The sequence below is a fragment of the Oncorhynchus tshawytscha genome, unplaced genomic scaffold, assembly GCF_018296145.1.
Source record: "Oncorhynchus tshawytscha isolate Ot180627B unplaced genomic scaffold, Otsh_v2.0 Un_contig_388_pilon_pilon, whole genome shotgun sequence".
Classification (NCBI taxonomy): domain Eukaryota; kingdom Metazoa; phylum Chordata; class Actinopteri; order Salmoniformes; family Salmonidae; genus Oncorhynchus; species Oncorhynchus tshawytscha.
In genome coordinates, this window is record NW_024609827.1 from 1,417,503 (window position 1) to 1,431,575 (window position 14,073).

At 41.4% G+C, this 14,073-nt stretch overlaps 1 protein-coding gene across 3 annotated transcripts in view; it reads right to left on the reverse strand.

The window, feature by feature from the left end:
* Positions 1 to 12,678, reverse strand: part of LOC112249825 (serine/threonine-protein kinase MRCK beta-like) — a 124,192-nt gene extending 111,514 nt beyond the window's left edge. For 2 of the 3 annotated variants that reach the window (XM_042319168.1, XM_042319167.1), the window contains exon 1: positions 11,894 to 12,677. In XM_042319168.1, the coding sequence (XP_042175102.1) occupies positions 11,894 to 12,068 (175 nt within the window). In that variant the 5' untranslated portion in view covers positions 12,069 to 12,677. Of the gene's footprint in view, positions 1 to 11,893 lie in introns of all 3 variants that reach the window. The other variant, XM_042319169.1, reaches the window with a different exon arrangement.
* Positions 12,679 to 14,073: the final 1,395 nt, after the last annotated feature.

Genomic DNA, 14,073 nt, shown 5'->3' on the forward strand with positions numbered 1-14,073 from the left:
TCAGTTAGGATCACCATTTTATTTTAAGAATGTCCAATATCAGAATAATAGAAGAGAGAATTATTTATTTCAGCTTTTATTTCTTTCATCCCATTCCCAGTGGGTCAGAAGTTTACATACACTCAATTAGTATTTGGTAGCATTGCCTTTAAATTGTTTAACTTGGGTGAACGTTTTTGGTGGCCCTCCACAAGCTTCCCACAATAAGTTGGGTGAATTTGGCCCATTCCTCCTGACAGAGCTGGTTGTAACTGAGGTTTATAGGCCTCCTTGCTCGCAAACGCTTTTTCAATTCTGCCCATACATTTTCTATGGGATTGAGGTCAGGGCTTTGTGACGGCCACTCCAATACCTTGACTTTGTTGTTCTTAAGCCATTTTGCCACAACTTTGGAAGTATGCTTGGGGTCATTGTCCATTTGGAAGACCCATTTGCAACCAAGCTTAACTTCCTGACTGATGTCTTGAGATGTTGCTTCAATATATCCACAATTTTCCTACCTCATGTTGCCATCTATTTTGTGAAGTTTTGGAGCAGTGGATTCTTGCTTTCTGAGCGGCCTTTCAGGTTATGTCTCTATAGGAATCGTTTTACTGTGGATATGGATACCTTTGTACCCGTTTCCTCCAGCATCTTCACAAGGTCCTTTGCTGTTGTTCTGGGATTGATTTGCACTTTTCGCACCAAAGTACGTTCATCTCTAGGAGACAGAGCGCGTCTCCTTCCTGAGCGGTATGACGGCTGTGTGGACCCATGGTGGTTATACTTGCTTACAATTGTTTGTACAGATGAACGTGGTACCTTCAGGCATTTAGTAATTGCTCCCAAGGATGAACCAGATTTGTGGAGGTCTAAAAAAAAAAATGTTGAGGTCTTGGCTGATTTCTTTTGATTTTTCCATGATGTCAAGCAAAGAGGCAATGAGTTTGAAGGTCAGCCTTGAAATACAGCCACAGGTACACCTCCAATTGACTCAAATTATGTCAATTAGCCTCAGAAGCTTCTAAAGCCATGACATCATTTTCAGGAATTTTCCAAGCTGTTTAAAGGCACAGTCAGCTTAGTGCATGTAAACTTCTGACCCACTGGAATTGTGATACAGTGAATTATAAGTGAAATAATCTGTCTGTAAACAATTGTTGGAAACATTTCTTCTGTCATGCACAAAGTAGATGTCCTAACCGACTTGCCAAAACTATAGTTTTTTAACAAGACATTTGTGGAGTGGTTGAAAAACGAGTTTTAATGACTCCAACCTAAGTGTATGTAAACTTCCGACTTCAACTGTACATGGATAAACTGGTAGTTATATCACGACTGATTCACTCTTATGTCTCTCAAGTTGTAAGTTAAGTAATAGAGTGATTTCAATTAAGGCAATAAAGCAACATTGCTGAAAGATACTAGGCTACTTTTTAGAAAGGTTACCATTCACGCAACACCTTACACAGAAGTGAAACTGCCTACAACAGACTTCTTAAATCACAGACTTTCACTAGCTAGCACAGTTCCCACAGCGTCCATTGCGCAAGAATAGCATTCACACTTCCTTTTCCTGTGGGCTTGTGAGAAACCTCATATGAGACCACAGAGTTCCACATCACCCCGGCTTGTCCAGTTTCAGGAAACTGAGGTGACAAGGTTCTCTATGACCTGGACCATCTATGGGCTTGTCCCACCAGCTGCAGACACCGTGGCCTTTGGATGGGTTGTCATCCGAGATGAGGGGGGGGGGGTGACCTCACTCAATAGGGCCGGGACAATACCAGTATCTTTATTTAACTAGGCAAGTCAGTTAATAACAAATTCTTATTTACAATGACGGCCTACGCCGGCCAAACCCGGACGACGCTGGACCAATTGTGCACCGCCCTATGGGTCTCCTAATCACGGCCGGATGTGATATAGCCTGGATTCGAACCAGGGACTGTAGTGACGTCTCTTGCACTGAGATGCAGTGCCTTAGACTGCTGCGCCATTCGTGATACTCGTAATTAGTATCGTGGCAAGGAAACAAACAAGAAGCGGATTGGCACATTTATTTATTGTCCGAGCTATATTGAACAACGGGTATTTACTCATGCTCCGAGTGCATTCTTCAACAACATGGGTAGCTAGTAATTCTTCGTGGCTAGCTAGTTATCCAGTTAACCCTACTGACTTACTGTGGCTTTGGGACTTACTCACTGAACTGTCTTCAAGCCAGGACAATGGCAATAGAGACGAAACAATACACAAAGCAACCATTTTACTTCACAACTATCAGCTAGCTCTATGAGAATCATAATAACAGGCAAAAATTGTATTTTCCCCCCACATGGTTTACATATTTTTTTGCATACTTTCCATTGAAGCTTACACGCTTCAATGCATACTTCAACATATGTACAAACGGAATAAAGCATTCAAGAAGGGCCCTCTGTGCTCCGTTTCGCAAACTTTGATTTGGACTCATACTCCGATCCTCCCGTGATCTAATTTGCGTGCTTGGAGCACAGTAGTATGCATTTTGAGAAAAAAAATACACACAACAGGTTTTTAAAAAGGACCAGAGTATGGTCTGCTTTGTGTTACAATTTTTGACATGGAAAAAAAATATTCATTACTGGTATCATCACAGCCCTTGTTGAAAACACTGTTCTAATGGACCAGTGGAACGTAAATGTATCGGGGGACCCACATTTTTGTTGTGGTAGTGAGGTGGTTTAGGTACTTTGATGTTCCAAAAGTTGTCAAAGTTAGTGACGGCTGTGTTTCCGTGTTATTTTCATCCCAATAAACGTGGATAGAGCTCAACCACCAAGTGAAATGCCGAATATTTCAGCTTTGTAGCCAAGAGGAGGTCCGTAGTGACAAACTCCAAAAGCTCTGGAGGAAAGTGCTCTGTAAATGTACACCACAGTTCTCTAAACAAGCTGCTCAGTTAGTGGCACAACAGCAAAGACTACACAGAGCATTACAATATCGCTCACTGGACTGTTTTCACTCAGGGGGAAACAGTCTCTCTGTGTGGTGTATGGAAACAGTCTTTTAGTTCAGGTACCTTTGCTTCTTGGATACAGGAACAATGGTGGACATCTTAAAACAAGTGGGGACAGCAGCCTGGGATAGGGACAGATTGAATATGTCCAGAAACACTCCAGCCAGCTGGTCTGCACATGTTCTGAATGCCGGCAGCCTTGGGTGGGGGGGGTAAACACGCTTAAAATGGCTTACTCACGTCGGCCACGGAGAACGAGAGCTCACAGACCTCGGGGGTGGCCTATGTCACTAGCACCGTGTTATTCTCAAAGCGGACGAAGAAGGTGTTTAGCTTGTCCGGGAGCGAGACAGTGTCGGCGACGTGGCTGATTTTCCCTTTATCATACGTGATTGTCTGGAGTCCCTGACACATACGTCTCATGTCTGAGCCGTTGAATTGCCACTCCACTTTGTCTCCGTACTGACGTTTTGCCTGTTTGATTGCCTTATAGAGGGAATAACTCAACAGCAACACGGAACACGTCCCCAGCACGTGTGATAAAAACAGTCTTGAAGCATGGATTCCAATTGGTCAGACCAGCGTTGAGTAAACCTTAAACGGGAAGTACCCTAGTTTCTGCCTATAGGAAGGGAACAGAGTCGTGATCTGATTTGCCGAAGGGAGGGCAGGTCTCTTAGCCATCCTGGAAGGACGAGTGACAATGGTCGAGAGTTTTTGAAGCACTGCAGGCGATGTGTTGATAGAACTTTGTAAGCGTTTCCCTTTTAGATTATCTTTATTAATAACCAAAATTTCAGTTAAATCGTTCAGCACTACAGCCTACATTTTCAATACATTTCGGTAGAAATATGTAAGGCTGCAACAGCAAATCTGTAAAAGTCATGGGGCACAGCTAAGTTTAAAGCTAAGTATTTAAGCTGCCACCATGTGACCATTGTGTTTCAATTCAGAAATGAGAGGGTATTGACTATACATGTGAAGGTCTCTCCCCTGGAGAGTCAGAATGTACATAGTGGGCCCTGATATTACAACAGATATGTGGAAAAACTGTGTCCACACCACATTGGACATTTATTTACAGCGTAAATATGTATGGTATTTATTTGTAATGACCATTTAATTTACTTCACTTCCTTCCTCCTATGGAAATTCCCAAACGGACTCATACCCTGCGCACATGACTGTACATATGATTTACTTGGTCTAATTAACTTCTATTTATTTTAGTTTTCATTTGACCTGCTCTGTTATAATTTCAGCGTAAAGTGAAAATAAATCAATAAACTATCACTGTGAAATTCCAAAAGAATGCCAAAACCCTGTTCATCAACTATTCCTCACTGCTACACAGAGTCGTCACACACACAGGGCCCGTTGAACAGCTGAGAGGCCAATGCCGTTGGAGCACCGGGTGTGACGGATCCAAATGTGTGTGGCACGTGGTGATCTTGTGCAAGGTCCCATCATCCCACCCGCATCGCTTGGCAACAGGGCCACAATCGCAACAGAACTACATTACCCATCCAGGTGCGTGGGGATGTTAATACCACACTGAGCCATTTTCCACTGTGGAGGCCTCATGCAAGCGAGGAAGGCTTTGAGGGAAATGCTTGGGAGCCAAACGGCTAGGCCTAATCTGTGTCATGCCTGCGGCCTAGCGCCTGGGAGCAGAGGAGGGGAGAAAGCACACACGTCTGGTGTTGGGGGAGGATATTAGCAGGAATGAATGGAATTCTCTATGGTCATGCCATGGCTGCAAGCCAGGAGACTCCTGTTCCCCTGTGACATTAACTTTTTTTTTTTAAACAGACCTTAGCTCAACAAGTAAGATTCCATTTCAAACTTGCCAAATATCTCATTAGTAAGCAAAAACACAGGGCAGTAAAGTAAGAATGAAAGACAGAGGAATCCCTTTCCAAACACTGCCTTTGTTCCAATAACATCACTCCTCTTGTTAAGCTGCATCAATGGGAGTTAGCGCTTGAATATCCTCCATTCTGAGAGGCATTCCTGAATCCTGACAAGCCACGTCCTGTCTCTGTTCAGTCTGCTTGTGAAGAGTGGGGTGTACGCCTGTGATGCAACAGCCCTGTTGTGAGGTATGTTTTGAGTCAGGGTGGCCCTGGGAGAGAAGATGCCTCATGCAATAAACACACCGAGCCAGTCGGGGAAATGGGAGTTGTCAGGCAGCAAAAAATAAAACACGGAGAACAGAGAACATACCAGACATATCCTCAGTAATAGGAGTCGCCGCCTCCCTTTCTGCAGATTCCTTATGAAGAATAGACCTCCTAAACTCAACCATTATGAAGAAGTAGACACGGAAAAGAGCACCTTCATTTCCCTGAGATTGGGCCTCAAGTCTTAAATATGTCAGTGTTGTAAGTCATTGTGTGAAATGGATCATTATGGATAGGCACCTCAAATGTAATAATGATCATGGGCTTGGTCCTATGATGAGAGTTGTTCCAAAGTGACTGACTGATAGGAATGATGATCCTATCCTGGCTCTGAGCTGCATTCATTTGCTGCAGTAAGAGGGCGGGGCCTGTTAACGTTTGGCTTGGCATGCCTGCACAGTGGAGCATTCTGAAAGGTAAGCAAGAAACCACACTTAACAATACTACCCCTCCCCAGGACATCCACAACGAGTGTGGTCACAATATTTAACGTATCATTAAACAAAGGGGAAAACAACACGTGTTACACAATATCTTGATTGAATTGAGGCTTATAAAAGTAAAGGTTTTCTGAAAGTGGGTGAGGCAAGTACAGTTAATGGCAGTCTAACATAAAGCATTTATTATTGTGTTGTTATGGTATTAGTTAATATTATTGTTATTATTATGTTATTATGATATGTTATTATGTTGTATGGATGTATAGATGTCAGATAGTCAAACATGAGGCATATTATTATAATTGTGTTAATATGTTATGGTATTAATTACTATTATTGTTATTATGTTGTTATTATGATATGTTATTATGTTGTATGGATGTATAGATGTCAGATAGTCTAACATGAGGCATATTATTATAATTGTGTTAATATGTTATGGTATTAATTACTATTATTGTTATTATGTTATTATGATGTTATTATGATATGTTATTATGTTGTATGGATGTATAGATGTCAGATAGTCTAACATGAGGCATATTATTATAATTGTGTTAATATGTTACGGTATTAATTACTATTATTGTTATTATGTTATTATGATGTTATTATATGATGTTATTATGTTGTATGGATGTATAGATGTCAGATAGTCTAACATGAGGCATATTATTATAATTGTGTTAATATGTTATGGTATTAATTAATATTATTGTTTTATGTTATTATGATGTTAGTCTAACATGAGGCATATTATTATAATTGTGTTAATATGTTATGGTATTAATTAATATTATTGTTTTATGTTATTATGATGTTACCGACTATTATGTTGGCCTCTGCCCAAATTAAAAACAACCCTTGTTTAAATAAAAAAAATCCATTTGAACACCAGATAAAAAAAGGTGATGCTTATTTTGTGTGAGAGTGAGGATGCACAAGAGAAGACGCAGTGGTAAAATGGAGTCTCCATCCTTTCAACGGCTGGCCGATAAGACCAATAGCATTTCACAATATTTTTGACGGTATTTTTAGTTTCTGAATAATACAAGTTCTAGATTTGCTTTATGAGTAGTGAGTGATCCTAGGGGTGAGCAACGCACATTCTAGGTGATTTCAATGGGTCTTTCTCCATTCTGATTATGTTATACTGTTTAAATCAAATTTAAACCAAAAAGAAAATCAGCATTTATCAATTTTCGGGACACTCATTTGAGATTATTTCCACACTACCGCGTAGCATACTACCAGATACCCATACACTTCCAGTCACTGCGTTAATGTTACTTAGCATTGGCTAGCAAAACTACCTCTAACTTTCTTCATACTTGAACACAAGACATAAAAATGGTATCCACGAGTTCATTTGACTCTGGTGAACTAACTATCCCCTTTTTGTTCCTCAACTCCTCAAATTGCAGGAAAAGCAGAAGCTACTAAAAACGAGAGTATCAATGAACATTGATTCTGGAAAATGTATGCTCAGTTTGACGATCTCAGCATTGCGATACCACATAGCGCTAGCAGCTTTTTAGCCAAAGACTGTTACACTAGCTGTCTAGTCTGTTGTATAAATGTGCAATGAGCATTAAAAAAAGAAAATTATTATATAAGGAATGGGCAAGTCATTCTCATTCAGAAATAAGGTAGGTCACTTGATTTCAACATCTGAACAAAGTGGACAGGCCTAGCATGCCGTTCAAACCGTTGGAGACGGACAGAGGGGTGTGTACAATTCAACTGTTCTACCTTGTTAGTTAGCAAATAGTTAAAAGTTTGTTAGACTTTAAATATAAAGATTAGCTCGCTACTCACTAGCATGTGGGGTCGTGTTTAAGAGATTGTTTATGAGACCTTGCTGTGTTAATTTTCTATAACGCCTCCTACAGAAAGGAGTGAAATTATTAGTGAAATGTGGTTAAATTTGTAACAAAAAGTGAATTTTAATTGACTGCCTTGAAAGCCAGATCACTGATGATTGCAAAAAAAAGCAGGTTAAACTATTTTGATAAAATAATACAATTATTAGTGGGTCGTGTGATGGTGGAAGACTTATATTTTGCCTAGGTATAATTTCACAAACCCCGAATTCATTAGATTATTGCTAACGGTTTGAAATGTAATTTACCTTTAAATTATTGAACAACAAAGCTTAGAGAAAACATGTATTTATAAAAATTAGGGAGGTGATACACTGAGCAAAAATATAAAACATGTAAAGGGACAGTCCCATGTTTCATGAGCCAAAATAAAAGATCCCAGAAATGTTCCATACGCACAAAAAGCTTAATTTTCTCAAAAATGTTGTGCACAAATGTATTTACATCTGTTAGCGAGCATTTCTCCTTTGCCAAGATACCCCAATTCAATTGACCTGTGTTGCATATCAAGAAGCTGATTAAACAAGATGATTATTACACAGGTGCACCATGTGCTGGGGACAATAAAAGGCCACTAAAATATGCAGTTTGTCCCAAAACAAAGCTACAGATGTCTCAAGTTGAGGGAGTATGCAATTGGTATGCTGACTGCTGGAATGTCCACCAGAGCTGTTGCCAGATAATATAAAGTTAATTTGTCTACCATAAGCCGCCTCCAGCAGACAACAATAACAATTGTATTTTATCGGTCAGTTTGAATGCATAGAGATACTGTGACAAGGCCCATTGTCGTGCCATTCACCCGCCGCCATCACCTCATATTTCAGCATGATAATGCACAGCCCCATGTCACAAGGATCTGTACATTATTCCTGGAAGCTGGAAATGTCCCAATTCCTTCATGGCCTACATACGCAGACATGTCATTCAATGAGCATGTTTGGGATGCTCTGGTTAGACGCGTGCGACAGCATGTTCCAGTTACAGCCAATATCCAGCAACTTTGCACAGCCATTGAAGGGGTGTGAGACAACATTCCACAGGCCAATATCAACAGCCTGGTCAACTGTAAAGGAGATGTGTCACCCTGCATGAGACAAATGGTGGTCACACCAGATACGGACTGTTTTTCTTATCCACGCCCATACATTTTTTTAAGGTATCTGTAATCAACAGATGCATATCTGTATTCCTAGTCATGTGAAATCCATAGATTAGGGCCCAATTAATTTATTTCAATTGACTGATTTCCTGACATGAACTGTAACTCAGTAAAAACACTTAAATTGTTGCATATTGCATTTAAATTTTTGTTCAGTGTATATAAATAGATATTCACCCATAAATTGGAGAAAATAATCAGCCAGCCCTAGTAGGAACCAACGTTTTGGTCAGTGTTTCCCAGGGGACCCTTTAGTCTTCTTCCTAAAAATGTATTATTTTACTTCATGTAGCTAACATATTCATGCTTTGCCTATTCCTCTTTGATTTAGAATATACTTGCACAGACAACATGATGATTGAGGCCTACACCAGCAATGGTATCAGGCTGTATTAGCTACGACTCAGTACATTTATTAGCTAGCCAGCTGATTAGCATTAGCAGCTAAAACTATTTAATTTAGCCACAACTTGCTTCGAAAAAAATACAAAACTAGCCGTTTTCAGATTGTAAGATACACAAACTAATAGTGTAATTATAGAACGCTTGTGGATTTATATTAGGAAGCAAAGTGTAAAGCAAAGCAAAGTGCAATGACTATGCAGACTGAAGACAACTGCAAGTGGTTTCGTGGTCAAGCAACAACTACAATCCTTGAGTGACAGGAGGCGGGACTTAGCGAGAGAGAGTAAGAGCGATGACTCAAGTAGCGGGTTTGGAACTGGCAAAGATAAACTAGCGCTGCTCCCAAGGGTGCATGCTGGAAATCAAGTCGCAGCAGAATCCTATGCAGATACTCACCACTGACTGCAAATAGTAATTCATATTTTTATACCGTCTTATCCTCCATGGAGTTGGCTGTAATAGCCCTGTTGTCCGAGTGGCAATGGGGCAATAAACACCTGCACAGCAGTCTCCTTCTCCCACTGACCTTGGCAGCGAATTCACTCAGCTACAGTTCTTGCTGCTCAGGTGCACAGGAATCTGGGCTCTCCCTGGGTATACTAATGGGAGAAGGCCACTTCAAGCATATCAATTTAATAACGCCATCGATATACAACACACAGGTTGGTGGTTGTAAAAGTGTGTACATGTGTTTATTAACACAGAACATTCACAAGACCTGAATTTCAAAGAAAATTGTTGGTGAAGCAAACTGCAATTCATCAACATCTGCTATTCAGCAATTGTTCAAGGGGACTTTTAGGCTAAATATGTGATGTGGCCACTGGAATTAGGGGAGTGGAGTAGAGGCTGCCAGAAAGTTACAGCGTGAACTTGATGCACTGGTCAATATTAGAGGGTGATGCGCGGTCAATATGTCTGTCACTGATAATGAGGGGCAGATCACACGGTTGCTCTTCAGTGAACTAGCTAGACTCCCAGACGCTCAAGCCCTTGACCAATGTATTTGCTGAGATCAAACTTTGCTTTGTCAGTGCCAGAGTAATAAATATATGAACCTTGGTGGATATCAAAGGTCCAATACGCTTATCTTAAAATTAACATGGAGGTGTAAAAGGATGGGAGGACTGAAAAACCACAAACCTCCACTAAGGTATTTAGCCTGTTGGGCAGATGACAGCCTCCTTTTGACAGAGTAGAATCTTCATGGTTTGTGTTAAGTAGGACAAGACGTGGGCAAAACATTTGCTACAGGAAAACTAAAATAAGTATTTTTCTAGGACAACTTTGAACAACCTCCCCATTTGAAAACACTTTTACCCATTTTGTGTAGACTGAACACAACCCTGATGTGTTGGATCAAACCAAAACCACAGAGACACAGGTCAGTCTCATGGACTTCCCTGTCACAAATCATGTGTAGGGCTTTGGGGACTGTTCATTATGCTAGGGTGTCATTTGGCGGTCCTGGTTGAGTTCCAAAAGGACCATTCACACACAGGCCAAGGCTGAACCAAACAAGCCCAGAGGTTAGGCAGGTAAATGTGTAGCTTAGGCTAGAGGAGGATTGGTCTTGGACAGTCAAAACCGAGTTGTGGCACTTGCTGATCATAGCTCCGAGGACAGCAACAGTCTTACATTATAGTAATTTTGCAGACGCTCTTACTCAGAGCAATTAGGGGTAAGTGCCTTGCTCAAGGGCATAACGAGAGATTTTCACCTAGTCAGCTCGGGGAATCGAACCAGCGACCTTTAAGTTACTGGACCAATGCTCTTAACCGCAAGACTACCTGCCGCCCTACATCTTTTCGGGAGCAGACACACTGGGGTGTAATCTCATTACTGACGTCAATGAAATGCCAAGGGAAGAGAATCCTCTCATTGTGTTGGAGGACTGCAGCCAAAAGGCCAGGTTGGACTGCGTGTCTGGATTGGGGCAGATTGTGTGTGTGGGGGGGGGGAACTGTGAGCAGCCTCGGTGAGCCATGGTGCATAATAGTAAAGACTGTTTCACAAGTTGGGTCCTGATATAAAACATGAGGAATTCTGGCACTGAGAAAAGGTTGCTTGGCTTGTTATTCATTCTGAAAAATAACAAGTAGCCTAGTAGGTTAAATTAATAACTTTAGCCTCAAATTGGAACAGTCCTCAACCTGGAAAGTATAAACCTGAGGTTGAGCCCCATCACCTGATTCTGAACACCAGTCCTTAGGCTCAACCTGGAGATGGTTACATTTGTATAACAGCTCTGACAAACAAAAAAGTAAACAATACCTGATAGGACAGAAGAAACGACAAAAATAGGCAACTGGTTTCTTTAACAAACACAATCTTTTTGAGTTGCACTGTTTGTAATCTGAGACCAAGCACTGAGTCACTGTAGATACAGTCCAATAAACCGTACATTCACCTCTGTAAGAGAATATTAACCAGGCAACAGTTCAGAAACCACTGTTTAGTGTTGAGGTTTCAGGAACAAGGAATTGTAATGAAGGTATTGGTTATTTCACAATGTATATGCACAAGGTATCATTACTTGTAATATAAGTAGGTAGGCTAACTAGGTTTATTGGTTAATGAAAGAGAGAGAGAGCATGTTAAAATAACTTTAGAATTGATTCATGGAAATGTTGCCGTTTGCTGTCATTTCATTGTTCCAAATGATTGACTAACGTTACTAGGCCATCTCATTTTCAGAACTAGTCAGCTAGTTATCTGTCTACCGTACATACCTAGCATAACTAGGATTACAAGTAATGGATCATTGCACATAGATTGCACGGGTTGTGACCACTCTTACTGTCATATAACTTGTTATCAAATCTATCAATTTAACTTACCCCATTCCAGAAAGTCTGTCACGTGCTTCTCCCGTTTTAAAGGAGAGTTGCTGCATTCGTTGTACAAACATATCAATATATCCAGAAGGGTCTCGACGCTCAGTGAACTTGCATTATTTGGAGTTCCGTCCACTAGCAATTGCTCCAACTTCTTCAGGCGCACCTTCGCTGACATTTTTCTATCAATTAGCTACCACTCCCTTCGCCGAAGAATCGCTCCCCGAGTTAGTATGGGAGAAGAAATCGAGCTAACCCTGCCCCCTTCAAGCGCAACCGAAAAATACTTATTTGGCCAATTTTGGAGCACTGAAGTCCCAGTCTCCAACTTGCTATCTAGACGTGTACTAGTAGCTAGCTAGCTAAAAAAATAAGACCGACATGTTGTATAGAAAATGCTTTGTTTTTAGCGTCGCCCCTGTGTTCCCTTCACTCAGACTCGAGGCCCAGTGCGTCCCATTTGCTTTAATCCCGACAAATCTGTACTTTCTACCTAGAAAATGGGATGTCGGGTTTCCCCCAGTTGAATCTCAGGTTGACCGGTCGTCCATTCTCTCCTTCGGATTATCTGCTCGCTCGCATGCCCGATATATGTTCTTCAACACTGCTAAATAGAGGTATGTCCACCAAAATTGGGGAGTGGCTGTCTTTTCGTAGATGAATCCTTTTTTCTTACTAGCTTCTACGAGTAGCTAGCTGGTGTCTCTCACTATTGAGCGTAATATGGCAAAATTCGTGTCCAGCCTTGTCTCTCCCTACCTTGCAAAAGAATCCAGACCGGGGACTATGGAGTACCCGCCTACCCACACCGGAAACGCTATGGATAGGTGACGTCATTCGATGATTGACAGACACTGGGAGTAAACTGGCACTGAGCTCACCAGCAGAACACCATCATTATTATAATATCGATGTGTGGACAACACTTACCGGCACATATATTAGATAAAGAAGTTGAAGGATGTGTGTTAAAGGCATACCATACCAAAAATGAACGATATATATGTGTGAATGTGCAAATAGACAATTTCACTACAATCTTTCTACCATTAGTGTTTATGCTTTGGGAATTGCTAAACATTTTTAGTATTTGAATGACAGGACAAAAACATAATGAATAATGTCATCATCCTCATCATCATTATCCTATAGCTGTGTGGTTGACTGGAGAGTATAATGGTATGGTTGATGGAGAGGGAGAAGAGGACTATGGATTGTTGGATTCATGATGGGGTGGTAGTGGTGGAGGAGGAGAGGGATAGGACATGTTAGGATGGTAGTGGTGGAGGAGGAGAGGGACAGCACATGTAGGTTGGTAGTGGTGGAGGAGGAGAGGGATAGGACATGTTAGGATGGTAGTGGTGGAGGAGGAGAGGGACATGTTAGGATGGTAGTGGTGGAGGAGGAGAGGAACATGTTAGGATGGTAGTGGTGGAGGAGGAGAGGGATAGGACATGTTAGGATGGTAGTGGTGGAGGAGGAGAGGAACATGTTAGGATGGTAGTGGTGGAGGAGGAGAGGGACAGGACATGTTAGGGTGGTAGTGTTGGAGGAGGAGAGGGACAGGACATGTTAGGGTGGTAGTGTTGGAGGAGGAGAGGGACATGTTGGGGTGGTTCCATAAAAATGGAGCTCTATAGGAGAAAGCCCTGCCTCCAGCTGTTTGCTTAGAAATTCTAGGGACAATTAGGAGGCCTGCGTCTTGTGACCGTAGCGTACGTGTAGGTATGTACGGCAGGACCAAATCAGAGAGATAGGTAGGAGCAAGCCCATGTAATGCTTTGTAGGTTAGCAGTAAAACCTTGAAATCAGACCTTGCCTTGACAGGAAGCCAGTGTAGGGAGGCTAGACCTGGAGTAATATGATTTTTTTTAAATTGTTGACTTTTTCCACATTTTATTACGTTACAGCCTTATTCTAAAATGTATTAAATTGTTTTTATCCCTCATCAATCTAAACACAATAACCCATAATGACAAAGCGAAAACAGGATTTTATCATTTTTAGCAAAGGCACATGACAGCTTGCTTAAATGCCAAGATTTACGTCTGGAGGAAACCTGGCACCATCCCTACGGTGAACCATGGTGGTGGCAGCATCATGCTGTGGGGAAATTTTTCAGCAGCAGGGACTGGGAGACTAGTCAGAATTGAGGGAAAGATTAATGAAGCAAAGTACAGAGA